Source organism: Ascochyta rabiei, chromosome 9 (genome assembly GCF_004011695.2).
Source record: "Ascochyta rabiei chromosome 9, complete sequence".
NCBI classification, from domain to species: Eukaryota; Fungi; Ascomycota; class Dothideomycetes; order Pleosporales; family Didymellaceae; genus Ascochyta; species Ascochyta rabiei.
Genome location: NC_082413.1, coordinates 722,301 through 748,170, shown reverse-complemented (window position 1 = coordinate 748,170; position 25,870 = coordinate 722,301). Strand labels below are relative to the sequence as shown.

At 53.9% G+C, this 25,870-nt stretch overlaps 9 protein-coding genes across 10 annotated transcripts, besides 9 other annotated features; 5 read left to right on the top strand and 4 right to left on the bottom strand.

Annotated features, from left to right (window-relative positions):
• Positions 1 to 466: 466 nt before the first annotated feature.
• EKO05_0005805 (RING-type E3 ubiquitin transferase) lies at positions 467 to 2,566 on the top strand (the record flags this gene model as incomplete). The annotated part of the gene is made up of 1 exon (XM_038939721.2): positions 467 to 2,566. The coding sequence occupies one exon, from the start codon at positions 467 to 469 to the stop codon at positions 2,564 to 2,566; it is 2,100 nt and encodes a 699-aa protein (XP_038798820.2).
• Positions 2,567 to 3,460: 894 nt separating this feature from the next.
• Positions 3,461 to 3,491: a tandem repeat.
• A 263-nt stretch (positions 3,492 to 3,754) lies between these two features.
• Positions 3,755 to 3,782: a tandem repeat.
• Positions 3,783 to 3,846: 64 nt separating this feature from the next.
• Positions 3,847 to 3,881: a tandem repeat.
• A 14-nt stretch (positions 3,882 to 3,895) lies between these two features.
• Positions 3,896 to 3,945: a tandem repeat.
• A 517-nt stretch (positions 3,946 to 4,462) lies between these two features.
• EKO05_0005804 (uncharacterized protein) lies at positions 4,463 to 7,202 on the bottom strand (the record flags this gene model as incomplete). Its single annotated transcript, XM_038939708.1, has 2 exons — positions 4,463 to 6,013; positions 6,063 to 7,202. The coding sequence occupies 2 exons, from the start codon at positions 7,200 to 7,202 to the stop codon at positions 4,463 to 4,465; spliced, it is 2,691 nt and encodes an 896-aa protein (XP_038798819.1).
• A 647-nt stretch (positions 7,203 to 7,849) lies between these two features.
• On the bottom strand, positions 7,850 to 8,902 carry EKO05_0005803 (uncharacterized protein; the record flags this gene model as incomplete). The annotated part of the gene is made up of 2 exons (XM_038945836.2): positions 7,850 to 7,950; positions 7,999 to 8,902. The coding sequence occupies 2 exons, from the start codon at positions 8,900 to 8,902 to the stop codon at positions 7,850 to 7,852; spliced, it is 1,005 nt and encodes a 334-aa protein (XP_038798818.2).
• Positions 8,903 to 9,463: 561 nt separating this feature from the next.
• EKO05_0005802 (Ditrans,polycis-polyprenyl diphosphate synthase ((2E,6E)-farnesydiphosphate specific)) lies at positions 9,464 to 10,651 on the bottom strand (the record flags this gene model as incomplete). Its single annotated transcript, XM_038939701.1, has 3 exons — positions 9,464 to 10,070; positions 10,120 to 10,379; positions 10,430 to 10,651. The coding sequence occupies 3 exons, from the start codon at positions 10,649 to 10,651 to the stop codon at positions 9,464 to 9,466; spliced, it is 1,089 nt and encodes a 362-aa protein (XP_038798817.1).
• Positions 10,652 to 11,004: 353 nt separating this feature from the next.
• Positions 11,005 to 11,022: a tandem repeat.
• Positions 11,023 to 11,062: 40 nt separating this feature from the next.
• EKO05_0005801 (uncharacterized protein) lies at positions 11,063 to 12,817 on the top strand (the record flags this gene model as incomplete). The annotated part of the gene is made up of 2 exons (XM_059636675.1): positions 11,063 to 11,203; positions 11,387 to 12,817. 2 exons carry the CDS (start codon positions 11,063 to 11,065, stop codon positions 12,815 to 12,817), a joined length of 1,572 nt encoding a protein of 523 aa, XP_059492658.1.
• Positions 12,626 to 12,667: a tandem repeat.
• A 276-nt stretch (positions 12,818 to 13,093) lies between the features above and the next one.
• Positions 13,094 to 13,743, bottom strand: EKO05_0005800 (DNA replication protein; the record flags this gene model as incomplete). The annotated part of the gene is made up of 3 exons (XM_038939882.1): positions 13,094 to 13,158; positions 13,208 to 13,316; positions 13,381 to 13,743. 3 exons carry the CDS (start codon positions 13,741 to 13,743, stop codon positions 13,094 to 13,096), a joined length of 537 nt encoding a protein of 178 aa, XP_038798815.1.
• Positions 13,744 to 14,784: 1,041 nt separating this feature from the next.
• Positions 14,785 to 14,827: a tandem repeat.
• Positions 14,828 to 14,903: 76 nt separating this feature from the next.
• Positions 14,904 to 14,938: a tandem repeat.
• A 48-nt stretch (positions 14,939 to 14,986) lies between these two features.
• On the top strand, positions 14,987 to 21,136 carry EKO05_0005799 (Proteasome activator BLM10; the record flags this gene model as incomplete). Of its 2 annotated transcripts, XM_038939683.2 has the most annotated exons (3): positions 14,987 to 15,423; positions 15,487 to 20,875; positions 20,928 to 21,136. In XM_038939683.2, 3 exons carry the CDS (start codon positions 14,987 to 14,989, stop codon positions 20,988 to 20,990), a joined length of 5,889 nt encoding a protein of 1,962 aa, XP_038798814.1. The 2 variants fall into 2 exon arrangements, with proteins under 2 accessions (XP_038798814.1, XP_059492657.1); XM_059636674.1 differs by having other exon boundaries at positions 15,487 to 21,136.
• A 1,057-nt stretch (positions 21,137 to 22,193) lies between these two features.
• Positions 22,194 to 22,370, top strand: EKO05_0005798 (uncharacterized protein; the record flags this gene model as incomplete). The annotated part of the gene is made up of 1 exon (XM_059636673.1): positions 22,194 to 22,370. One exon carries the CDS (start codon positions 22,194 to 22,196, stop codon positions 22,368 to 22,370), a length of 177 nt encoding a protein of 58 aa, XP_059492656.1.
• A 409-nt stretch (positions 22,371 to 22,779) lies between these two features.
• EKO05_0005797 (uncharacterized protein) lies at positions 22,780 to 24,359 on the top strand (the record flags this gene model as incomplete). The annotated part of the gene is made up of 5 exons (XM_038939949.1): positions 22,780 to 23,001; positions 23,061 to 23,471; positions 23,532 to 23,918; positions 23,980 to 24,020; positions 24,137 to 24,359. The coding sequence occupies 5 exons, from the start codon at positions 22,780 to 22,782 to the stop codon at positions 24,357 to 24,359; spliced, it is 1,284 nt and encodes a 427-aa protein (XP_038798813.1).
• Positions 24,360 to 24,640: 281 nt separating this feature from the next.
• Positions 24,641 to 24,784: a dispersed repeat.
• Positions 24,785 to 25,870: the final 1,086 nt, after the last annotated feature.

Here is a 25,870-nt window from a genome sequence, read left to right as displayed (position 1 = left end):
GTTTTAGTACAACAGCATGACCTGGGACACTCGGCCAGCTCCTTTTTCTCTCCAAGTTCTTCTTAGCGCATGTCTATGTGCCTTTTGGGAAGGCGTTTTATGTTGGGTTAGGAGGAATACACTTGCATAGCTAGGGCGTTCTGATACCTGAAAAAGGTTGCATTGACGACGACAATGAACACTAGCATACTCTATACTGAACAACGCGCCTTCACTTTGGTTGTGCAGTGACGCTTCCCTCCTCTCGTGACACACTTGGAGTTTTGTGGGCTCTGTGCAGGGTAGAAAATGGTCCGGATACCTACCTAGCCACGCTTTCATGACGCGACGCGCCTGCCCCACCGGATGCCCCACATGCGACAAGCTCCAAACGTTCGTCATTCCGTTGTCTGATCTACCAAACACCTTCCGTGCTACACAGTGTCTTGACATTCGCTGAGATGCTGACCTTTTCCAGCCGTTCGTGATGCGGGAGTACTTCTTCCATCTATCCTTCGAGCTCCATCCTTTGCGCTCTTCGCCGGATACAACCTTCACCCCGCCGCCGCAGACGGACATCTTCACATCAGAGCTCCCAGCACATAGGCGAGCCTCGTGGAGCTCAGCATCGCCGGTACCTAGGGCCTACAGCGCTACCGCCTCCAGTAGCGAGCTTCCTGCACGACCTGCCAACTCTCGACGGCTCAGTCAGCGCACGCGACTCTCGTTCTCGAACCGCCACGATAGCCCGGTGCCAGTCGGCAAGCCAACGACCAAGAGCGGACACAAAAGGACGCAGAGCTTTGCTGCCCACGAGGATTGGCGATTCGACACGATATCCATCCTCAGCATCGACATGCTCCCAAGCAACAGCGACGACACACCGCAGCCCCACGCAAACCCCCTCAAACATGCTGCAACCTCCGGTGGCCTAGCGACCAAGGGCAAGTTCATACCCTCCGACCCCAAGAACACCGAGGTGGGCTGGGGCGTCGTGCACCTATTTCGTGATGGAGGTGAGACACCAGGGCTGTACGACGAGGTTGGGGGTGCGGACGGACCCTTCGTTGAACAGAACTGCACGACCCTCTGCATACTGGCTGTGCCCTCGTACATGACGCCGTCGGACTTTCTAGGCTTTGTTGGAGAGCAGACAAGAGAGAATGTCTCGCACTTCAGGCTCATCCGGACCAGCAGGGCAAACAAATACATGGTGCTGATGAAGTTTCGGGATGCAAGCCAGGCGAGGGCGTGGAAGAAGGAGTGGAACGGGAAGGCATTCAACAGCATGGAGCCCGAATACTGCCACGTCGTTTTTGTCAAGTCCATCAACTTCCGAGACGGCGACTCTTCCGCGCGCGACCCCTCCTCGTACCCTGATCTTACCAACGATCCGTTCACGCCGGCTGCATCCAAAGAGCCTACTGCTCCGCTGACCCCCGCGCCGAGCGCCTCCCCCTCTGCAGAAAACGCAAACACTTCGCTTGCGTCTTCGCTCACCACCAAACCACATGCTCCGCCCACGCCTGCACTAGTCGAGCTGCCGACATGCCCTGTCTGCCTCGAGCGCATGGACGAGACTACCGGGCTTCTGACGATACTTTGCCAGCACGTCTTTCACTGTGCTTGCTTGGAGAAGTGGCGCGGCTCAGGCTGTCCAGTCTGTCGCTACACCCAAAACGACGCCTTCACATCGCATCGTGGCCTTGATGGCGAGGCTCCAGAGAACAACTGCAAGGAATGTGGCGCTACTGAGAATCTGTGGATCTGCGTCATCTGCGGTAATATAGGATGCGGACGCTACGACGAGGCCCATGCGTTTGCTCACTATGAGAGCACAAAACACGCTTACGCTATGGACGTGGCAACACAACATGTCTGGGACTACGCAGGTGATGGCTACGTCCACCGTCTGATCCAAAACAAGGCCGACGGTAAGCTCGTTGATCTCCCCGCCTCGACACACCAGACGTTCGGCGCAGCTAGCATGACCGGCTACGCCAACGACACTGTTCCCCGTGAAAAGTTGGACAACATGGGCATGGAGTACGCCTACCTGCTCACATCCCAGCTCGAATCGCAGCGAGCCTATTTCGAGGAACAATTGGCCAAGGCTACGGACAAGAGCTCAAAAGCCGCGGCGGCTGCGGAGGAGGCAACGCGTAAAGCGACCGCCTTGGACCAGAAGTTCAAGGCTCTGGAACTCCAACATTCCGAAGCTGTGGCTACCATGGCCAGCCTAGAGAAGGAGAGCGCGCGCAACATGCAGAAGGCAACGTCGGCAGCAGACCTTGCACGTACCTTGACCAAACAATACAAGGAAGAGAAGACTGTCAATGACTCTCTCCTCGCGCGGATCAGGCATCTTGAGAAGATTGCTGCGGACGCTGCAGCCAAGGTGAAAGCATTGGATGCGCAGAAAGCGGATTTGGAAGAGCAGAACCATGACCTCACCATGTTCATTAGCGGCGCGCAGAAGATCAAGGAAATGCAAGCAAACGAGGTTTTTGGCCTGCAGGAAGGAGAGGTAGAAGGCGGGACGATTGAAGTTGGCAAGAAAAAGAAGGGCAAAGGGAAGAAGGTGTAGGAGCCACGAATCAGGAAGAAGGAACTCGAACTCGTAGCCGGAGCCGCTGGCGGCCGTAGCCAACAGAACGTGGACGCCACGAAAGACTTCCAGGCGAAGGAGCCCCAAGCTCAGGAGGAATGCAAGATCGATGCCATCGAGGAGGACAAGGCTATGCTCGCTCTCTGGGATCGCCAGATCGCTCAGGCACAGAGCACACAATCTGCACAACGATACCGCAACTCCCGTCGTCGCCGATTAGACAATTCTAACTCATCGACCACAACATACCCGCCTCTTCTCAACAGCCTCATCCTCCGATCACCAAAGATGGCGTCTTCCTGTAGCCCCTGCCTGCTTCCCCAGACCTCTCATCGCTCCTACAGTGCTAGAAAACGTTGAGCTAGGTTAACACAATTCCAGAACTATTAGCTACTAAGCTATTAAGAAGTATCCATTACTGTAGAAGTACAGAATCTATATAATACTACTACAATCTCTGTTATCACCAGATAATTCTACACTCAAAAACTATAAAATACCTATCTTTACTTAACAGCTTCATTTTTTTAAATCACTAAAGACAGCGCGTTTTCCTAATAACCTCCACCTACTATTCGATTCTAGACCTCTTATTACTTCTCCAGCACCAGAATACACTAGTTAGACTAGATCAACATGTTTACAAATCCACCAGCCACTCAACTATAACAAAGTAGCTATCACTACACAACCAACACTCACTCTTCCTCGCCATCAACCCTCCCCTCTAGTTATCCTGAGGCGTCCTACTCTTTTGATGATCTACTCACACGCTCACACACTCCTCAACCCATCCACCAGGCTCTCCCCAAAGGCCATCTCGGTCCTTGGGAATCGAGGATTCGCAGCGTGGACGTGGAGGAGGCGCTTGGCGTGTTTGGATCTGTGTCTTTGTCTGTGCTGTTTTTTTGGGGGGTTTGGCGGGTCTTGAGTGGGTGCGTGGTCTTGATGTGTTTGTATCATTTATACACATCTGCATCCTTCCCTGCACCAGCCACGCACCAGGCACGACGGACACGCTCCAGGAGCTACATGGGGTGGAGGTGTGCCGTGAGCGGCGTTTGGAATCGAGGGTGCGTGTGTAGTCTGGGACTAGGAAGTATGCATGCGCCGTCTAGCCTGCACTTGAGGATGTCCTGGAGGGGGGCGAGGGAGGGTTAGGTGGGTGTGTGGGTGTGGGTGTGGGTGTGGGTGTATGGACTACGACATGACATGCACGTCACATGACTATGACGAAACGCACTGATTACGATGGATCGCTACTGCTACTGCTACTACTACTACTACTACTACTGCCGCTGCTCAGACTACCCAGTACTCAATACTCAATACGCAGAATGCAAAACGCAAAACGCAATGCACGCTCGACTCCGACGCCAGGTACCACAAGCTCGAGGGAAAAGGAACAAAAAAAGAGCGCGGGAAAAAAATTAAAAGAAAAAAAGGAAGTTGGTATGCTGATGCAGTGTGATGTGTATATGTACAATTGCTAGTTGAAAGGTTGGGTCGGGGTCAGGCGAGACACGACATGGCAGGACAAGACAGATCCGCTCGAGTCGAGTCAAGTCTACTCCGCAGCGACTCTCTTTGTCCATGTAGAAGATGAAAACTCGGAAAAAAGGAAATAATCAAAAATGAGAGGAGGAGCGCGCCGTCTCGAGGGGGTCGTCATGGGTCGTTGGAAGTCGTTAGATATGCTGAAGTGGCCGCTGTGTGCCGGAAAGAAGGAAGGTGGGGGAGGAGACAGGAGTATCCAGAGTGCAAAATAGAAAAACACCCCAAACCCGTCCATACCGGCGCCGGGGACCGTAAGGGAATGATCCAACTGATACTACGCCGCAGTATCCAATGTGCTTGTGCTGAACGAGTCGATGATTAAATCCAGGCATCGTCCTTGCGCCCACCCACAGGTCCGCCAATATCAATCTCTCTGTCAAACGCGAGCCCAAGATCGAGTTTGGGCACGTCGATCTGCGGCGCTGGCTCTGCCTTCTTCTTCGGACTCATCTTCACAGGACTGCTGCTCCCGTTCTTGTCTCCACTGCCCATTCGTACAGCCTTGACATCCCAGTCGTCCTCGAGCGCTGCTCCGACCCAGACTTTGATGCTGTCGTGCACAGCGCCGTAGTACTTGGGATTACAAGCCCGGAGGTGGCCCATGAGCTTCTCGAAGCCCGAAATTCGGAGCTCTTCGCGGAGTCCGTTGCGAGCTTGCCGAGTAGGCAAAGATGCGAGCAGTCCGTTGAGAAGATCAATGTGTGTGGCGACGTAATTCGTTGCGTCCCACTCCACACCGCCAACGTAAGGAGCCGCAGGGACGATTGCACGGGGGCCGGGGAAGTGTATCTTTGCATAGCTTTTGGGTGGCGTGTCTGTCGAGGGCGCCGGGGGAACAGGGATGACGTTCAGGTGGTGGATGAAGATCCAAAAGACCTCTTTCGTGACGTTTGTCATTTCCTTGCACCAGACTTGGTAAGGGCGGGAGGTGTGCATTTGCAGGATAAAGGGAACCGTGGAGGATTCCTTTTCTTTGACAGGGTCGCGCAGGTAGCCGATGAGTTCTGTTGCGCGGGAAGGGAGTTGGGATTCGGGCGCCATGTCGATGTGAGCGAAGATGATCTGAATCATGAGCTCGCGGGTAGTGAACTCGCTAGGCCCTTTGTGCTCTTCATCGAAGAGCATACCGAGGAGGGCTGGATATAGGGTGGAGGAGATACTGGCGAGTTGTTTGAGGGCGCTATCCGTTGTACATAAGCCTTTCAGACAACGGAGTAATTCGTGAAGGAGTGTGTCTTCGTGGTCTTCGCGCCATTCGATTTCCATGATTCGGTGGAGAAGACCGACGAGCTCTAGCATGCCGCCGTCCTGGATGAACGTGTCTACCCAATCGACTGTCTCGTTCCGCAGTAACAAACGAAGCTTGTGCAGCTTCCCTACTTCGACATCCTGAGGCTTCGGTGTTTTCTTGAGGTAGTTGATGAACTCTGCGGACTTGACCGTCTTGGAGCTGTTGGAGACGGATCTGTTCGAGGCCGCGTCTGAGATGAGAGACCTAGAAGATGGAGATTTCGGGATTGGACTAGGCTTTGCGTTTGTGCCTAGTTCCGTGGCTCGCTGTTTCTTGGTTGGAGAGTTACTCCTGTTGAACGTAAACGTCCTGCTTGTCGGGCGCTCGCGCTTGGTGCCATCTGCTTTGCTTGTCTGCAGCGTTAGATGTTCTTCTTGCGTAGAGTCGTTTCTCGACTTGGTGGATTTACTGGGTCCTAGCTTGGAAATGCCTTTGCCTTCGCCTTCCCCTATAGACGAAATGGAGGTCGTGGACAACCGTGGTGTGTCGAGCTTGTGCGTTCGAACAAAGTCAGCTTTGACTTCGATTTTCAACGTCCGCATCGCGGCACGCTGATGTGTGGGAATGTTTCGCGATTCCTGGACATTGTCAACTGCTGATCCTGTGTCTGCGAATCTGCAAACCTACCAGAACTTCCTCGAACTCGGCATCCACCACCTTCAGGTCAAGCTTGGTGGGCGATGCCGGTGCAGCGTCTGTCTGCTTTGCTTTGCCGTTGAATGCAGCAACAGCTGCCATGACTCTATTTGGCTTCTTCGTTGGACTCGGGGGAGGCTCCATCGCTCCGATCGTCATGAACTGCCTTCCGGTATCTGTGCTGGCGCGTCCCAGCGCAGGTCTTGTAGGCTTGCTCTTCGATGGCGAGCTGTCTCGTGTCCTCTCTCCGTTGCCGTGCGTGTCTATCAACGGAGGGCGATCGGCGTTCTTCTTCCGCGAAAATGTGTCTAGCAGTGAGGCCGTGGACATGGTCTTAGGTACGTGCATGGACTTTGGTCGCTCTTTCGGCGTAGGCCGCTTCTGAAGAGAGGGTTGGCCAATGTCGAAGGAGTCGCGCTGCTTTGATGGCGAGTAGTTTTGCGGAGTGTACACGGCGATGTCGTCTTCGAGGCTACGGCGCTGGTCGTTGAGCGGGACTTTCGTGGTGGTCGTGATGTCTTGCAGGGGCTGCGAGCTGAATTGAGCCCAGATGGGAGTCCGTGGTGGTTCCGAGGAAACGGCTGAGCTGAAGGGAGCTGTGTTCTCCTTGTCCTTGGTCGGCGAGTGTGCTGTCTTCTTGGACTTGCTCTTGCCAAACATGGAGGCCAGGTGGGTTGACGACTTGGTTTTCTTCGACTTCTCGAAGACGGGTTCTTCCTCCTGCGGACGTCTGGGATGGACGGATTGCTTCTCCTTTGCCTTGTCTATGCCGAGTGTGCGCAGCGACACGGAGCTGAGCGTCTTCTTGTGCAAGCCCTTTCTGGGGCTCGAGCTGCGGGGGTCCTGCGGCTGCTTGCGCGGGGAGGGCGGGAGGATGGGGAGGTTCTCGATCTCGTTGCTGGCGTTCCATAGCTGGCTGTGCGGGTGGTCGGGCGGCAACAGCGGCGGCGCATCCATGGTCGCAGACGGCATAGGAATGTAGGGCGCAGCTACGGGCGCAGTCACGGGGGCGACCTTGAGGGCAGTACCGTCGGACGGCGAGCGCTTATGCTGGCCGATGATGGACTTGAGGACCGAGGCCGACTTGTGGCGTCGATGCCCTGCCGTGGGGGCGGGCGCAGGCGCTGCCATTGCGAAGGCAGCGACGAGGGGAGGGAGAGTGCGTGTGCTGTAACGCAGGCGGTGGACACGGTGGAGGGGAGCAGCGCAGTGGAAGCTTGTGCAGACTAGAGCAGGGACACGTCTGGCATATTGGGCGGAGGCAGTCGGGTGTTCTACTCCAGATGGTTCGCGCCTCGTTGACGTAAACAAACCGCTCGTTGTTGCGGGAACGGCAGTCGCGCTAGCGGGGTCGCGAGTGCAGCGCGCGATGCTACAGTGCACATGTCACACCGCAATTCGACTCTCTGCGTGCGGCTGGGCCACTTGTTCTCCGAGGATCAAAGTGCCGCTCGTTTGGGCCACGGCCTCTTGTCCAGGTGGAGTCATGTTGCTCGTTCGCGGCAAGGGCAGCCGGCCCACGCCTCGATTGCTTCAAGGCACACCATCAGGCGGGAACACGTGCAAAGCGAGTAGCCACTTGGAGGTCTGAGCCACTTGTCAGTGCTGGGCAGGCTTGCAGGCAATTGGAAAGCAACACATCCATCCCTGTTCTCTTGCATCTCGTGACTGCAATACCTAAGTAGGGTAGGATGTAAACACCAAACGAAGAGTCCGTGTCGATTCTACCACGCCGCTGCCCTGCCTCCCACAATCCAGAAAGAAACGCGGTACAGCAATCAGCCACTCATGGCCTGGCTGGCAAGGTGCATTCTCCTGCTCCAACCTCCATACATCCAACCCATTGCATCAGCCATGTCGTTGTGGTAAGGGTTCCAATCTGTGCTTCATTAGCCTTCGCCCGCTTCCTCCAACAGAGAGCTCATACCTTCTCTAACGAATCCACCCTCCTGCTCCTTCAGATCCCTCCATCCCATCTTCTCCTGTAACCCCAACTGCACAGCCCTCGCTCTCTTCCCCCGTGTTGCAACAATCCTCACCTCGCCTTTAAGGCTCTGCTCTGGCCCTGCCAGTCGCCAGTTCTGGATGATCTCGTGTCCCGGCCGCGCGGACCATTCATGCATTTTGCGGCCATCTTCTGTTCGGTCTTCATCTCTAGCGTCGCCTTGTTTGGTGGGTACTATCCACATCTGCACATTCGCCCCCGATGCTTCGCCATCGCGTGCCTTGAGTAGAGCATCCCAGTTCTCTGGCTGCTGCTGCCGTTTCTGTCGGTGATCGTAGCCCGAGGCGATGAAATCGGTGCATGGGGTTGTGTAGACGAGTTTCCTCCATGCATCACACTTCAACAAGGCTTCGATATCCATGTACGTGGTGACGTCGCGCCAGCCATCGCCCTGTCCGCAGCCATGCCAGCAGTCCTCAACTTCTAGTACATCAAGGCAGAGGCCTGGAAGCAGGCTCAATGCATTGGCGAAGTAGTACGTGGGATAGTATCCTGCCTTGTCGTCTGCATAGAGCGGAAATGGGAAGGCGCGAACACGGAGGTAACGAAGCCGGGTAACAACGCTTTGGCTAACAGATAGGAGGGTATCGAGTATGTTCTCCGTATCGCGGAAGTGGAGGGTGCAATTCAATGGGAGGTGGCGCCAGGCTTCGGCGTGAATTTGGCGGCATGTGAGCAGCAAGGCTGCACGAGGTGAGGAGCTAGATTGCGCTTCTGGCTTGCTGGTATGCTGGAAGCCACGGAGGACGGTGTAAGAACTGAAGAGGAAGCCGTAGATCAACTCCCGAAGCTCGACAGGGATAGTGAGAAGGTTAGGAGTAGCCATGTCTCGTGATCATAAGCACCAGATTGCATGCAAGATTCTTGTGGTCTTCTTCTTACATGCGTGGTGAGACGTTGCTCGACAGCCGCGGCAGACTCAAGTTTGACCCTTCACTATACTTCCACGCTGAACGTGGCAATCGCAATGTGTGAATACGAGGTTATGAAAAGCAGTGGACTCGCGAAGGTGCACTTCAGCTTGATCAAAAGGTCTTAGAGGGTCACACGCGGCCTTTATGGCGTGCCAGAGCATTGCACTGGCAAGGGCTAGTCGGGTGTTAGCATGGCGTTTGGGCATTTGCCGGGGTGCGAATGGAGGGTTCCCCTGGCTTTAGCGCGAATAACGACTGGTCCCACGGCGGTGTAGGGGCATGTCATCTGTCATGAACTCGCGTGCGAACGGGAGAATTGCGAAGCATGGCCGAGTCTCGATTGGGCTCGGCAGCTGCGCAGGGTGATTTGCCGATTTCTTGCATTTCGCTATGAATAAGCTCGCTTGCTTCTGGGGTATCGTCGATGCGTTCCGATCGCTGCACTTCATCTGCCTTTCCGCACGTCGCGACTACTAATCCGACTTGGACCGCCCGCGACTTTTCTGTTGTTGCGCTGCAGCCTCCTGTATCTTCTTCTGCTGCCATTGCCATTCTACCAACACAGGCAGGAATTGCCACAAGTCGAACTCCGGCCACAGACACTTGAGAAACACGATCGATGTGTTTTCGTGGCACTGCCAGAGCATGAAGTCACTCAATCGCTCCACACCGGACGTGCGCACTAGCAAGTCAAGTGGTGGGGCATCCGCTGTCATCATGTTGTCCGTCAAGGTTTGAGCGGTGATGGCCTCGGGATCCAGGAACTGGTTCAGGTTGTGGGAATCGTCCTTTTCAGAGGGGTTGATTGCCGTCGAGGTCGACGAAGATCGTTCGTCGTCGTTATGCTTGCCTTCTTTCGATGGCGAAGACGACCGAGACTGGTGCTGCTCAGCCCCGCCCTCGGAATCCTCCCTGAGGGACTGCTTGCGGATGTGCTGGGTGATGCCTGATTCGGAGAAAGTACGCTTCGAGGGACTTTGGAGGTTGTGGATTGGCGTGCTGTAGGTCTCGACAGTCTTCATGACTGCGGTTGTGATTTCGTCTCGCGAGGTGTATGGGAAGCAGATATTCAGAATGGCCCTGGCTGGTCAGCAATTCGCTACCGATACTGACCGTTCGAGTCACTCACTTCTTGTTGTGCGCAGTCAGCGACACGGCTCTGTCGACGGCCTTGAGAACATCTGGCTTGACGAGGTCGCGCTGACCCAGTACCCTGACGGATGCTCCATATCGGTCAAGGAGGGCCCCGTGCTCAGACAGCTGCTCCAGCTTGACCTTGGCCATGGACATGAGGGCGTCGACTTCGTGTTTGGAGCGCTTGAAGTTCTCGATGCTGAAAGCGTAGATGGTGACCACCTTGACGCCCGTCTTGTAGCAAACCTCGAGGATCTGCACTTGGTTCAGTACTCTGGAGCAAGGTCGAGTTTCCTGCAGCCTACCCTTGCCAACGACTCGAAACCCATGTTGTGCCCTTCTACAGTCTCAATGTGGTGGTTTCGCGCGAATCGCCTGTTGCCGTCCATGACGAAAGCGACATGCTGGGGGATGGGCCCCTGCCTGAGAGAGCCGATGAGGATCTCTCTCAACTGTCGTATTGTCCATGCGACGGGCGGCGAGGTTGCGAACCACTTGTGTATGCGGGAGTCGTGGAGGGAGCCCATGGCTGGAAGTATTGAGCCCCTTGAGGCACTCAGTCTAGGTGATGTGGAAGAAAGTCACAGTTGCAGGGACAGCTGGCAGAGGGGGGATTGAGTTGTCACAGAATGGGCGGCATGCTGCATAAAAAGGCCAACGCTCGTAAGGTGCTACGTAAACCAGGGCCACAGCAGAGGCGCAGGCAGACCTGACGCGCAGCAATGATCCTCGGGCGCAGCTTAGCGTGCCGATCTTGCCCTTTTTGGGTCCTGCGTTTGGACGTCTCGCTTCCACCCCTGCCGTTGGATCCGCCGATTCTTCCTTCGCCTGACCACGCAGCACCACGCAGCCTCTTTGCCGAGCTGGCTTCTCCCAAAGACCCCCCCCCCCCCCCCCCTCAGCCCACACCACTGCTTCTGCTCTTGACTAACAGAACCATGGCCGATGAGGCAACCAAGAATGTTACGCAACTTGCTGATCAGCTCGCCGAGGGCTTCACGGCGTTGAGTGGAGAGTACCAGGCTCTCTTCGATCAGCAGAAACAGCTGGAGTGCAAGCTATCCTGGGCCAAGCAGCAGGTGAGCTCGGCTTTCCTTCCTCACACACACACACCCCTATCTTCTATGATGATACACTTAGCTCTAGACCTGCAGCTGCTCAGCGGCTTTGACAGACAACAACCACATGTTATCCTGATCCTCCTCTACATAACACCACTCGTCACACCATGCCTCTCTGGTACACGCGCTGACAAGCAACAGTATCTCGACCTTCTGAAGCGCTTCACGCCGAGCACCCTCTCGCAGGATCATATTGCCTTCCTTCAGGACCTCGAGCGTGTAGCTGAGGAGCAGCCTCGGGCGCGGTTGAACGTGGTGGATCTGTTGGCTCAGGGCGATGACGTGGAGCGAAAGAGTCGGGCTGTAGTTATTAGACAGGCTGAGGTCGCTGCGGCTGCCCTGCGTGCTCCCACCGAGGATGCTGGTGTCAGAATCTGGAGCGGCCCTCAAGCGGACCCACAAACAATATCATCGAATACTCAAACGAGCAGTGTCACATCGCCCATGGAGAAAGACTTCACAGCACTTGGAACACCCAGTAAGCTTGGGTGTCCATTCGCATCGGGAGCTGGGAGAGGCAGTTCGCTCGCTACCCCGCGCAGCTCTACTTCAAGGCTGAGCTCGCGAGGCAGAAGGTCAAAACGACCATCATTCACCGACCCTATTCGCGCTGAAATCTGCGGAAACAACCCGTCTTCACCCTCTGTTTCCGTCGAGGGTTCTGCCGTCGTATGCCCCATCCGATTCCTTGACCAGCATGATCCTGAGGAAGTTGCAAAGTATTTTGAGAAGCACAAGCACGAGCTGCCGAGGAGTCACGAAGTCTGCATCACTCGCTTCCAGAGTAATCAAGAAAGCATCGACCAGCTGGACCGCAAATATGGCAATATCGTCAACATGATACAAGGGTTGGGTCAGAAGCACCAAGCTTGGCTGCCGGAAGAGCCGGAAGACGCGATCGAGGAAGAGCCAGATCATGAAGGCAACCCGGGTATCAAAGCGGATGCCAAGGTCACAAAGTGGGCGAAGGCTGTCTCGGACAGTCTGCAGGGTGTTGCGTCACCACCAGAAGACATACCGCAAGAGCCGGCTGCAGAGGAGGACAGGACGAGCCACTTCGATCGGCCACTCAAGGATGTCAGAGTGGGCGAGTCACCAAGTCGGCCATGGGGCATCTCGATACCCGCCAAGTACACGAACGCCGAAAGCTCGTCCTCGGTCGGCTCTGCTGCCACTGCCTCTCCACCAGTGCCGCTCAAGACTGATCGCGAGATTGGTGAGACGCCGCAAAAACCGACTGGCAAGTGTCCGTTCGACCATGAGGCGCTTGCAAGAATGCGTGGACAGGGTGCACCACAGGCCGTGCCAACTTTGCCTACGATGCCTACGGTGGCGACTGCGCCCACGCAGCCAGGACCTAGCACATACCGATCACCAAGTCCAAAGCCAGAGCCTACTGTCAAGCCAGAGCCTGTGCCACAGGCTTCTCCATCACCGCCAAGAGAACAGGAATCTCCCAAGGTCGTTCCTCAGATGGTCTTCAATGGTCCAGTCTTTCTTGGATACCCCCCAGAGCAGCTCATCGCCCTGTTGCAGAACAGCAATCTTGGGAGTGCATTTCGAGGATCCTAGGTTTTTGGTAGGTTGATGCAAGAGATGGGTTGTTCATAATTTGTATTCTTTATGCATGTAAGGCCTCCAGCCTGCTATTTGAGCGTTCAGCATGCGATCCTATCCGACTACCCTCGTTTTCATTTCCCAGCGACACTCATTCTCGCAAGCGTGGAGTTTCGGTGCTTTGTCTTTCGTCTTTCGTCTATGCATTTGCATGGCGGACATGTTCATAGGTCACATCTATTCATCCTCGTCCGATGGGTTCGTGAATCAAACACAGTTCGTCTCATCCCTTCACTTCTGCAAATCTGCCATCCACGTCCTAACCCCCTTTGCGCTGTCGTGTGCAGCTCGGAACACTAGCAAGATCAGCGCACGTACACGGCATCAGTAGCATCAGCACCTTACATTGCCGTTCGTTCTCATCCAAGCCTCGCATGAAATCAGCACCTTCACCCAAAGCACCGCGAGGGTTGTGCGCCTGGTCTGCAATCACGGCTGCGCGGGTCTTGTACGTCTGCACGACATTTTTGTTAGCTGCCAGCTCCCCAAAAAGCAGGGGCAGTTGGATGAAAACCTACATCTGACAGCACCTCGATCATCTCATCCTCATCGAACAGCTCCAGAATCCGTGCTCCGAGGTTGTAGAAATGCGGCGCCAAAGCGCGCAAATCCACCGTCCGCGGGTCAGCTTTCAGCGCATTGAGAACGCGCGGGGAGAGCGCGGTCGGCGGGTCCAGCGTCACGAGCGACTGCGTGTTCAGACTCTGGCTCAGGGCTAACATCTCGCCCAGCCAGAGCGGCAGCTCGATCTTGGAGCCTTGCTTCATGTCGCCGCGCAGGTTGCCTTCTAGGTAGCCGAGCCCCGGGACGGTTAGCTCGAATGTGCAGGGCACCTTTTGCGCGTCGGTCAGGATGGCGTCGACGTCGTAGTAGGAGGACATGGCGGGTGGGTGCTGTGTGGGTTAGTGTGGGTTAGTGTGGAGTTTGGCTGTGTTCTGTAGAACTGTTGTTGAGGAGGTTGGAGTTTAAAAGACGGTCTCAAGATGGAGAGGTGTCTATATGTTCTGGGGCAGAACAGAGTGGTCAGAAGTCGAGGACTCCAAAATTCAGAAGCCAGTCGGCATGCATCATCGTCCGAGTGCTTCTCCATTCGTGAGGAGTGCAGTTGAACCATGGTACTGCGCAAAGACACGCCATGTGGCGGCAACAGGCATGTCGCGTGTCGTGCAACCGCGCAACCAAACGCGTAGCGGGACGAATATGCACGGAAACGGGTTGGTGGGAAAAAGAGACTCGACGAATGAATTCTGGCTGCAGGACGGCAGGGAACAGGGAAGGCGCTGGAACGTGAGAGAGTGCAAAAGGAACGTGTGCTTACCGGAGTCGCCCCTCTGGCTGTGTTGCGCGTCTGCGTATGCCTGGAGCCGGAGTTGGGGGACTTATAGAGCGCCTTCTCGCCGCTTGTCGTGCGATCTTATCTTGACCACGAATCGCTGGCCACTGATCACTTTGCGCTCGAGACGATTGGCTAGCGCGTCGAACAGCGTTGTTTGCAGCCTCAGCCAGTTCGATTGCCCTTGTGCAGCGCCGCTGCTGCTCGCCAGGCGTGTCTTGGTGGATTGTGGTCGCGCGTCGTGACTAGCCAGTGCGGGCGTAGTTTCACCGCCTTCGCTGCCATAGCTCCACTGAGGTCCCCGGTCATCGTCGACGAAGCGAGCCGCAGCTCGGGATTGCAGCAACGAGGCGGCTACTTACATGAACTGCTCGCAGGAACATTCTGCGGGCTTCATTCATACCCCTCCTGCAGCGCCTGCCCGTCTCTAGCAGAACCTCCAACGCTCGACGCGCAGAAGTTAGGTACGTCATGTCCACAAGCTCCCGCCGATGATCATCTGGTGTCGTGTGGGTACTCGACTACGCTCTCGGCGCGGTTCGCCTGCAGGTCACGGAACCTCCTCGTTGACATTCGCAACAGCAACACGCCTTCACCTTCACCTTCACCTTCACCTTCGCTTTCACTTTCACGGCCACCAGCATTGATCGCCGCCGCCTGTTGATGACAGCCACCACCAAGCTCCAGCCCACCACGCCCTAAGCTCGTCGCCCACACCCACGCCTACGCCCACGCCCACGCCCGTGCTCACGCCCGTGCTCACGCCCACCACCCCACACCCCTCCATCACCATGGCCGTCAGCGAGCGGATATCCCAGCTCATGAGCGCCCCCGACACCGGCACTGGCGCCGACAACTCGCGAGCAACCTCACCCGGTGGCGACTGGCGCAGTGCCAACGGCACAGTCAACGGCGAAGACAGCAGAAGCCGCCCGCGCACCTTTCCCTACTTCGAGTACCTGCCGTACCAGACCGAGGACCACAGCGAGCGCCTCGAGAGCTTGAACATATGTCTGAAGCACCTCTACATCGCCGTGTCGGCAGGCGACTTCGCCCCCGGTGCTGTGCACTGGACACGCGAGATTCGAGGCTGGCTGTCCCTCAAGTTCGACCTCCCCCGCAGTACGCGGGTGAAGCTTGTAAACCTATACTATGAGCTGGCGCTCGCTCCAGGGCTGGACTATCTGGTAGCAGAGCGCTTTGCGTCCATGTTCATGGTGCTGACCAAGTGAGTGGCCCCCCAGCCTGCAGCCTGCTCGTGGCCCACCGAACGTGACTAACCCAGCTCCAGGCGAAAACACTACCTGCGCCCCGGCAAGGACCTCATCCTCGATTGGCGACCGCTGTACAGGGAACTGAAGCTGTTCGTGCTGCCCTCGGAGTCTGGTGGCGCGCACCCGCCCAACGTGAAGCGCAACATCCGAACACTGACGAAGATGTGCACCTTCGCCCAGCTATACTTCGATCCGGAAGAGATACCTGCTATGTTCGAGGAGCTGCTGCCCTTCTTCAGCACCTCCTTCAGCGAAGGCGCATTTGTTGTCGTGGGACTGCTGAACTTGCTGCTTCCAACGAATGCCGCTCCAGAGGACAAGCCGAACCTGTTACCGCAGGAATATCTACCGACCTTCTTCCATTGCTGGTCGCTGGTCAACCGGTCGCGACTGTTTGATGCGCACTTCCTCGATACGATATCGCGGCTGGCTAGAGACAACCTGACAGCGCCACACATTCCTTTCTCGCAATACGGCATGTTCACAGGCGAGCAGAACTCGCACATCTTCACTGCGATTCTGCGACTCCTTGAGATTCCTGTTGGACAGGCGACGTCGCCGTACAGCAGTGCAGTCGATCTCGGTGCTGGTTTGGCGATCATGCTTGACCGGGACCAGCGGAAGCACCCTTCGACTCACCACATTGCTCGCTTCATTGGCATGTCGTTGTCACCGGCGTGCGTAGATCACCCAGACTCCGTATTGAGTAAGCTGGAAGGTCTCATTCAGGCTGTTGAGACATTCTTCCATCCGTCGAATTCTGGTAGCTGGACGAGGCCGCTCGCACAGCTGGTGTACTACCTTTCCGACTTTTTCGTGTTGCGCTGGAACCGGGAGCACAGTGGCGAGATGGACGTGCCGAAGGAGCGTCAGCTCAATGATGAAGTCAAGAGGCGCTTTGTGCTCTGTTTGCGGGAGGTAACATTCATGGGAATCTTCAGCAAGAGCGACAAAGCCGTACAATATGCGTTGTCTACCCTCCAGAGTTTGGCGTATCTGGAACCGAACCTCATCCTTCCAGGTGCACTGCAGCGGATCTATCCCGCTATGCAGGGTCTTGTTGAGGTACACCGTACCATCTCCTCCATTCGTGCGTTGCACATGCTTTCCAAGATCATGGCAAAGACAAAAGGTTGGAGGTGTCACGTTACCACAGTACTCGGGCTTGCGCTACCTGGTATCGACGCCAACGATCTGGAGAAGACGTTACATACCCTCCAATACGTGCAAGGCGTGTGTTACCTCGTACCGTTCCACGACCTGACCAAAGCAAAGAAAACTTCCGCTGGCGCAGACACAGCATCAGAGGACATGGGCAGCAATACAGGCTTGGCCATGCAATGGATTACACAACAAGTCGAGCGGTTGGAAAGCGCCAACGGCAATATCGAGATCAATTACAACGAAGAGCTCAGCGACGAGGACGAGCAAATGATTCTGCGGTCCTCCACCACAGGCTTGAATGAGTTCCTCATTTCGTTCCTTGGTCGTGTCTTTACTCTTTTGGAGAATTTGCCAGACGCCTCGAGAGTTCGTAGTGGGTCGCCTGAGGAATACGTGGTGAATCACCTGCCCGCGGCATTCACACCACTACTTGCTGCGCTTTCACCAGAGTTGTACGATGTTGCGCTAGACAAGATTGCCAATTTCATCTCGAACCATGTCATTCATCAGGCGCGAGACGCGATTGCTTTCATCTGCAACAGTCTTGTCAAGATCCACCCTGAGAAAGCATTGAAGCGTCTGCTGCCCCACCTGTTTGCAGGAATCCGCACAGAGATTGAGGACATTGGCGCCGGCTCGACACGAACAACCGGTGCCGAAGTCCTCCCGCGTGACCGTGCTCTTGTCTGGAACCTCAGCATTCTGAGCATGTGCGTTGTACATGTTGGCGACGCTGTACTTGAGTGGAAGGACGACCTCTTCGATATCGCGGAGTACATGCAGCAGAAGTGCAGGGGCACGCCTACGGTGCATGTCTCCAACTTCATCCATCATCTTCTCCTCAATCTCACTTGTACCTACACCATCGACTATGATATCTACGAGCAGCATGAGCTTGCACAAGGTATCACTGCTGAGTCTTGGGGAAGGCAGGTAGACGTCAAGAACTTGAATGTCAAATGGCACTCTCCAAATCCCGAAGAGGTCGAGTTTGCCGTTAGATTGTTCGAAACGCACGCCAGCAATTCTATGAACGCTCTTGTTGCACTTATATCTGCAGACTCGCCGATCAACAGAGAGGGCACTGGCAAAGATTGGTCAGACGAAGTGTCAAGAAACCTCGTCTTGCTGAGGCTGATCATCTCGGGTATCTCAGTGCTTTTCGACGTGCGACATGACCGAGTCAGCGGAAGCATTGATGCCGAATATGAGAACGATTCGGATCCTGACGCCATGGACACTGAGGGTATCGATGACGATGCTGGTCTGGGTGAGGCAGAAGATGAAGAGGTCAAGCCTACGTTCCAGTATGAGTCTGGGTATCCATTGTCTCGAGATGACAAAAACTACAAACTCATCCACGACCTCCGCCATCGCGTTGGCGAGATCTTGCATGACGTTCATCGATTCTTGATCGAGAAGCAGCCCGATGATGTGCCCTGCTTCAACTCTCTCTACAATGCGTACCGGTCGTGGTTCATCGACGTAGGCATTGAGCGTTCTGCACATGTTCTTGACCGCATATCGAGGCTTCTCGATAACGACGAGCAGCCGTTCAGGTTTAGCGGTCTGCGAAAACAGTACCCTCGACCCCTCCTTGTCCGACGCGCCAATGTGTATCATCTGCAGCGCCTCCGCCACAATGCCAACCCTCGACCCAAAACTGAGCTCGACAAGCAGTTGCTACTCGACCTTGCAGAGTCCAGTATCTCTCTTTACACAGAGATTCGCCGCACGGCTCAGACTGCGAACGAATCGGCAGTCAAGTGCGTGTTGGGCGCTCGACCGCTAGTCATCCCATCGCTCCTAGATGCTTTCGTCAAGGCTGTGACAGAGCATGACTACCCTCGTATTAAGGGTGCGATGTTTGCTCTTCTCTTCGGGAGCTTGGCAAAGACCATTAGTCGCGACTGGAGGTTTACTCCAAAGTTGATCAAGGCGTTCATCGAAGTGACTGGTGCCGACAAGCCATCGGTCCAGAAGCTCGCTACAAACGCCACGTTCCAGGTCATGGACATGGGCAAAGCAATGGAGCGCATGGTCATCCTCGACAAGGACATTGTTCAGGCACTCGCCTATGCCATCGACTCCGCCGAAGACGAGGTCGTGCAGCAGAAGGTCGTGAAGCGACGCGACTACATCAAGCGGAAGCGTGCTCGCATTGAAGGCAAGAAGGCTGACCTGTCAAAAGAGTTGGTGCAGATTGCTAAGACCGAGCACTGGAAGAAGGTCAGCCGCACAGCGGCCATCATCGTCAATCTTGGGATGCGCTACGATACCATTGCCTCCGAAGAGATGATCGACCTCGTTGCTAAGGGTGCTATTGATCAGCATCCGAGCCTGCGAGGTCTGTATGCAGGCGCTTTTATCGGATTGTTCTCGGTCATTCAGACACGTGCGATCACTGGTCATAGCTACGAGAAGTATCTGCTAGGCGAAGAGGATTTGCCAGATAAGATCTCAGTTCCAACCCGGCCCGACGATCCAAACTGGACAGAAGATTACCTCGAATCGTTCGCACATCCTGAGGCCAAGTACTATGTCGACTTTGACTACCCTGGTTGGCTGGTGTGGAACAAGACCATGCCAGGTTTCCTACCGAATGCGCCCCAAGTAGTGTACGACGAGACCGAAAACGCCGTGCGCAAGAGGATTGCGGGACATTTGACACGATCGTGGTTCTCGAACTACTTTGCGTTCATGAAGCAGGAGCCCCGCGATGCCAGCGCCGACCGCTTCCGTATGTCTAGCGCAATGCTTCTGACACACGCATTCGATCTCATCTTCTGTGGCTTGACTGAAGCGACTTTCGATGACATCAAGGACCTCACCGAGGCTGTGTACAGTGATGGTAGCGATAAGCATCAGCATCGTGCAACCTCGGAGATCATGGCTGCTCTGCTCTCTTGTGCGCCAGATCTGAAGCCTGAGCAGCGAACAGAAGTCTGGGAATACGTCTTCCCGATCGTTCGTGGTATCTTCAAGGATGGTCTCACACCCGAAAACTCAGGGTACTGGACGACATTCTTGCACGTTGTCCTGCAGTCGAAGGACCCTCGACGAGGATGGCCTATGGTCGACTGGCTTGCTAGCTTCCGCCTCGATATGGACTCCAATGCAGCTTTCAAAGAGAGCTCTAAGGTCCACCTACTGACACAGATGATCAGCGACGCAGGCTGGCACTTCCGCTTGGAGAAGCCGATCTTGGAAGACTTCATGAAGCACCTTGATCATCCGTACAAGGGTGTGCGTGAAGCGATGGGACAGACTATCGCCACAATTTACCGCACACGTTACCACGAGTCTTACAAAGATGTCGGCACTCTGATCAAAGCACAGAAAGAAGCCTCGTCGATCGGTATTCGTCCTTACCAGCCCACGGACGAGTTCACCAACACAATAACCGACGTCTTCTCCCGTCTTGAGGTTTGGCGCCACCAACGCGAGCCAGGGCAACAAACGCCCTCCTCTTACACTTCTGGCGGCAAGACCGTTCTGCTTTGGCTCGACTCAACACTCTCCTCATACGAATGCACGCAACTCGTTAAGTTCTTCCCTGATGTCTTCATGGAACAGCTTCTCCACATGATGGATATCAAGGAAGACCCTGAGCTGCAGTCTCTTGCCTACCACGTCTTCCGCCACCTGCCGAACATCCCGCAACGCGAAGGCGAAGACTCTGACTTCATCGCCGCTCTTATCCGCATTGGCAAGACCGCAACGAGCTGGCATCAGCGTTTACGCATCTTGATCAATGTCCAGGTCATCTACTTCCGCCGCCTATTCCTCATGAGCACATCGCAACAGCAAGAACTGTTCGACTGCGTCTCGTCCATGCTCTCGGACGTACAGCTGGAGGTCCGCATGGGTGCCGCTGCAACCCTGTCTGGTATGATCCGCTGCAGTCCTCAGGCTTTCCGCGACAAGCAGGTTGAAACGCTGAAGAAACGCTTCACCACTCAGCTCACCAAGAACCCGCTCCCCAAGAAGAAGGCTATCCCTGGCACGCCGTCCGCAGACCAAAACAAACTGGTGCTGACTAGACATGCGGCAGTCCTAGGATTGGGCGCACTGACACAAGCATTCCCCTACCAGAGCCCGCCGCCGCAGTGGCTGCCGGATGTGCTGGCCACATTGGCGAGGAAGGCGAGCAGTGACCCCGGAATGGTAGGCAAGAGCGTCAAGAGCGTATTGGCGGATTTTAAGAAGACGAGGCAGGATACCTGGCATGTCGATGTCAAGGTAAGCAAAGCACTCCCACGCTTCCCGAGAAACACAACTAACATTTCGACAGGCGTTCGACCAAGAGCAACTAGAAGACCTCGAGGGCGTGCTATGGAAGAGCTACTTCGCCTAAATAGCGTATTGCATGCAACGCATTTGGATGAATCGATCTCGATCAAAGCAGGACGGGATGAAGGTGTGAACAGTACCACACACTACGGTATTACATGCAGTATACCAGCCCCAATGGATAAACGGGCGAATGCATTATGTCGGTAAGACCACGGAGATAGAAGGAATAAACTCTTAGATTAGTCATATCCATGTCTACCCAGTGACATATACACACCTCCATGACGACGCTCTCTCGTACTGTTCTTCAGTAAATAGCTTTCGGTTACGTGACGTACTCTCGTGTTTATGGATACCTTAAAGCCGGCGTTGAAGAGTCGTACAAGGGACAGAATATACCCGCGACGCTAAACACTAACTTTGTATCTGCTTTGATTGAAGCGCTTAAATAGCAAATTTACATCTACCTTGCCTTTGAGGCGAAAGAGAGCGTTGCGGTAGTGTCATGGTTATTGACGTGCGACAAATTGCGTCGACTTTGGTGGGGTGGCCCGGTTACTGGGGTGGCCCATTTGATGATGGAATACGTCAAGATAAGCACTTAGCTCGAAGAGCTTACGACGGGACGCGTTCGCGCAGGAATTTCAGCGATTGCGCAGCCAGCGCCATGACATCCCTCCTTGATTTAGCGATGCCGGGCTGACGAATAGCTAGTAGCATCTTAACTGCAACTTGTGGCTACAAGAGAAGGAAAGAAACGGGATAGTCTAGGATAGAGGGAAGTACGAGGGTTTTTACAATAGCAAACACACGGGCGTATCCGGGACGCCCTACTCTATTCCAAAGATCTACATGCATACGCGATTGCTCGCATCCGTCTGGTACCGCGTTTAGTACGTATCATTTTCGTGTGTATCCGGGCATTTTACTAGCCAACTCCGTTGAATGAAAAACTTGTACATCCAGGGGCCACAATCAGCAGCATCAAGACAGATACTTCGATGTTTGCGCTAAAACTACCTGATCTTTTCCTATGACCGAGTGAACCAGGTAGTCTGCTGGTGGACCGGGGCCAGATGGACGATTACGTGGTTGTACTCGTACCATAGCTACGAACTATTGCCATGCTATCAAGCTTCCGTCCATGAACGAAGTGTGGTGTCTAATGTATCCTGGTCATGTTTACGGGTGTGTAACTTCGTTGGCATTCCTAAGTGATTGCGTTTGAACATTAAACCAATAGGGCATCTCTGACTTGCTTCTGATGCGATGTGTGCAATTATGCCGGCCTCGCTGCACGCAAAGTACTACCAGATTGGCGATGACGTCGAATCAAGAACCGTTCAACAAAGAAGCTTTGGCCTATGAAATGTCCGCGGTACTAGTCGGAAGCATTGGCATCGGCCTTGCGTCATGCGACAACCTAGCACACTACGCTTGAACTCTTAATGCGTCTCTTTCTTTTGCGCCTTACTTAACACAGTACTTACTTCGAAGCCCTAGAGTTGGTGCAAGATACTAGCACACCGTGCTAAACTCCAAACTCGATGACTCGCAAATGACAGTCAGTGGGCAACATCCGGAATGAGGCCAAAAAGATATTCCAATAGCTCGACTAACAACTGCAATATCCTTCGGGTCAGTCAGCAAGAGAGAAAAGAACCACACTAAATGCAAGAGGTTATTGCATCACACGGAGCGACTACCAGCGTACTACTACTGCAATGTACGCGGTCTTTATATAAAGACTAGAAAGAAACCTGCTCAATAACTTGCTCAACCCCACTTCACCCACGGAGTTTATTCACGTTTCTATCTAGAGCGGTATTACTTTACCGAGTGCATACAGTATGGCTGGCTATCTTTCCATCCTTCTAACCCTTTTTGCTAGCGTGGTATCTGCCACTCCGAGCGGGGGCTCGTTGCAAGTATGCAGTGCGCAATTGGATGGCAAGCTGCCGTCTTCTACTCCGTCGAACTTCCACTTTAGCGGCAATGTGAGGAGGTACTACATTGCTGCCGAGGAGGTTGAGTGGGATTACGCGCCTACAGGATGGGATAATTGGCTAGGTGTACGTTACAACGGCTTGCTATGGTTCGATATTGTTTTATACTAATAAGCATAATCAAGGTCCCTTTCAATCTCTCCGCAAGAGCCCAGTACTCGGGATACACGCAGTACGGTACCAAATGGCTCAAAGCACTGTATCGCGGATACACCGACGCATCATTCAGCGAGATCGCGCCCCAGCCTGAGTTCCAAGGCACTCAGGGACCCACTATTCGTGCTGAAGTAGGAGATTTGATTGAGATTCTATTCGTTAATAGATTGAAGCATCACTACGCGACTATGCATTCCATGGGACTCGCATACACGAAGCCGTACGAGGGCTCAGACTATCCGAATAACACTATGCCTGGAGTCAATGTCACGCTGCCAATAGCAAACTACGGACCGCCGATGCTGGGACCGGAAGATTGCATCGTGTACAAGTGGATGGTGAACAATCAGGCGGGACCGACTGGAGGGCTTCCAGCAAAAGTATGTTCAGAACGTGTTTCCCCGCATATTCTTCCTCAAATATCTAACTTTAAATACCAGATCCACTCATACCACTCATACGTCTCCCTCCAACAAGACGCTAATGCAGGCCTCATTGGCCCTACCATTATCTATGCTAGCGGCAAAATGAACGAAACAATGGCGTCGTACCGCGAATTCCCTATTCTTTTCAACACCTACGAGGAGGACCAATCTTTTCTTTCTAGCGCGAACAAAGCGCGGCTCCAGGATGGCAACTCCTCTGCACAGTACACCATGCCTCAGCTTCACACAACAGGCCTACCTAGCGGCAACGAGACGGTATGGGAGCCGCAATTGACAAATTTTGAGAGCGGGGGACAATTCAGTGGTGCGCCGACTTTCTTCACCATCAACGGATACGTTTTTGCGAATACCCCGACGTTTGAAATGTGTGTCGACGATAACGTATGTATATACCTGATTACTAAGCCCTGTTGTTGCTTCATCATACTAATTTTCCGAAAAGGTAATCTGGGGGGCGTACGCCTACGGATCGGCTAGCCATGTGTAAGTTCTATATCTACCCCTTCTTTCCACTACCTCTTCTCTTTCTCCTCTGTATACACATGGATATATGCGCGTAGAAGAGACAAGAGCTAACCGCCTTTCTTCCCATCACATAGTTTCCACTTGCATGGCAATGGCATAGACTTCCAGAAGTACCACCAATATGCTGAAAGCATAAACGACGGCGTAGGCAAAACTCTGTACTCGCAAGCCGTTGGCGAGGGCCAATGGCAAGTCATCTGCCATGTACAAAGTCATCTTACTAAAGGCATGTTGGCAAATTATCGAGTTTACCCTAAGAACAACTGTCCTTTGAAGCCGCTTATGCCACTGAAATAGTGGCGTGGTAGTAGGACTTAAAATGTAGCTATAGTTCGACTTGGTAACATAACACAAGCTTGCGACGCGCTTGCAGCGTCCCCGATTTTACAAAGGCATATTGTTTCTATATAAACAAATTTTAAGAAAATCAGAATTACTGAGTTCTGATGTAGATAACTGTGAATTTTTAAAGAAAAGAGTAAACAGTAGGGATTGTTTAGACAAGCTTTTCTTCATCCCTGAACCTAGACTAGCGAAAGCTTAGCAGGCCTAGATCCTTAATATATATACATAATGTCAGGACACGGCTCTGCTCACCGTGCCAAGCATGCCGAAAAGGTATCAATGCTCACTTAGATAGTGAGCACGTGGCCAGCACAGTATTTATTGCCAATACCAGGTCAGAGGTGGACGCTGCCACATGCCAGTGGCTAATAGCCTAACACATAAACAACCTATTAAAATTTAAGTAATATTACTAAGTAGTAAACAATTATTTAGTGAGCCTTTATTAGAAAAAAGATAAAGTCTATTTAGGTAATCTAGGCTTACGTATAGCTTAAGCGCTACACTTAAATAGGAGATCAACCTCATGTGGATGTGATGTCGATCCTGCCTCAAACGTTGTGGTTTTCAGCTCTCTCGTGGACATGGGAACGTGCAGAATTGGACCTCCAGGAACAAGCTTGTGCACTACACAGGGCGTTTGCTTCTTCATTCTTGGGCTGCCTGAGGAAATCCGCCTCGTTTTGTGGTCCACGATCCAGAACCTGAGCCTTGAGGTCTACGGAAGCTAGAGCAGGGAGCGGACAGATAGTCCGGGGCGGAGAGCACAGACGAATGTTCCTATTCAGCTTGTCCCCATACGGTACTCCATTCAGGCAGGCGAGTCCGCATGTAAGCTTTCAGAAGGCTTGGCAAAATGCGCGAGTCACAGGTCTTTACGAGCAGATTGATGCAAGTGCCAGGGCCCGTCAGTGCGCTCGATAATCGCACCGTATTCTGCATGGTGGCTCTGACTAATGTGCTCATCTAGGAGAGGTATAGATCGTCGCAGCAGCCTTGCTGGTCTTAAAGGCAGTGGGAATTCATATGCGAACCCTATTGTGGTAAATGAACAGACGAGGCCGAATTGGGACAGTGCAGCTCGGACTCGCACCTGGCCTGTGCACTTGATGATCTCCGACACTCCACTTCCACTGCCTCTCGCCCGCTGTCGAACGCGAACGACGCAATGGTCAAAGGCTTGGGTTCTAGGTCTAGAATTTCCCAGACAATTTTTTTGAATGGCTTATTGTGAGAATCGCCACCAAATTGTCTTCCGTAAACGGATCGGCACGGGCAGATTAGGATACAAGCGCGCGTCCCCTATAATCTTGGGGGGTAGTCGCTGTTGATCGTCCACTGATCTATAAGAGTGTCCACATTTGAGAGGCTACGAGATATTGCACTTGCATAGGATCTGCTAAATACCTCCAGACATTCATGCAAAGGCTGAAAATAAACAGTCACTATGTCTGGTTTGCTCT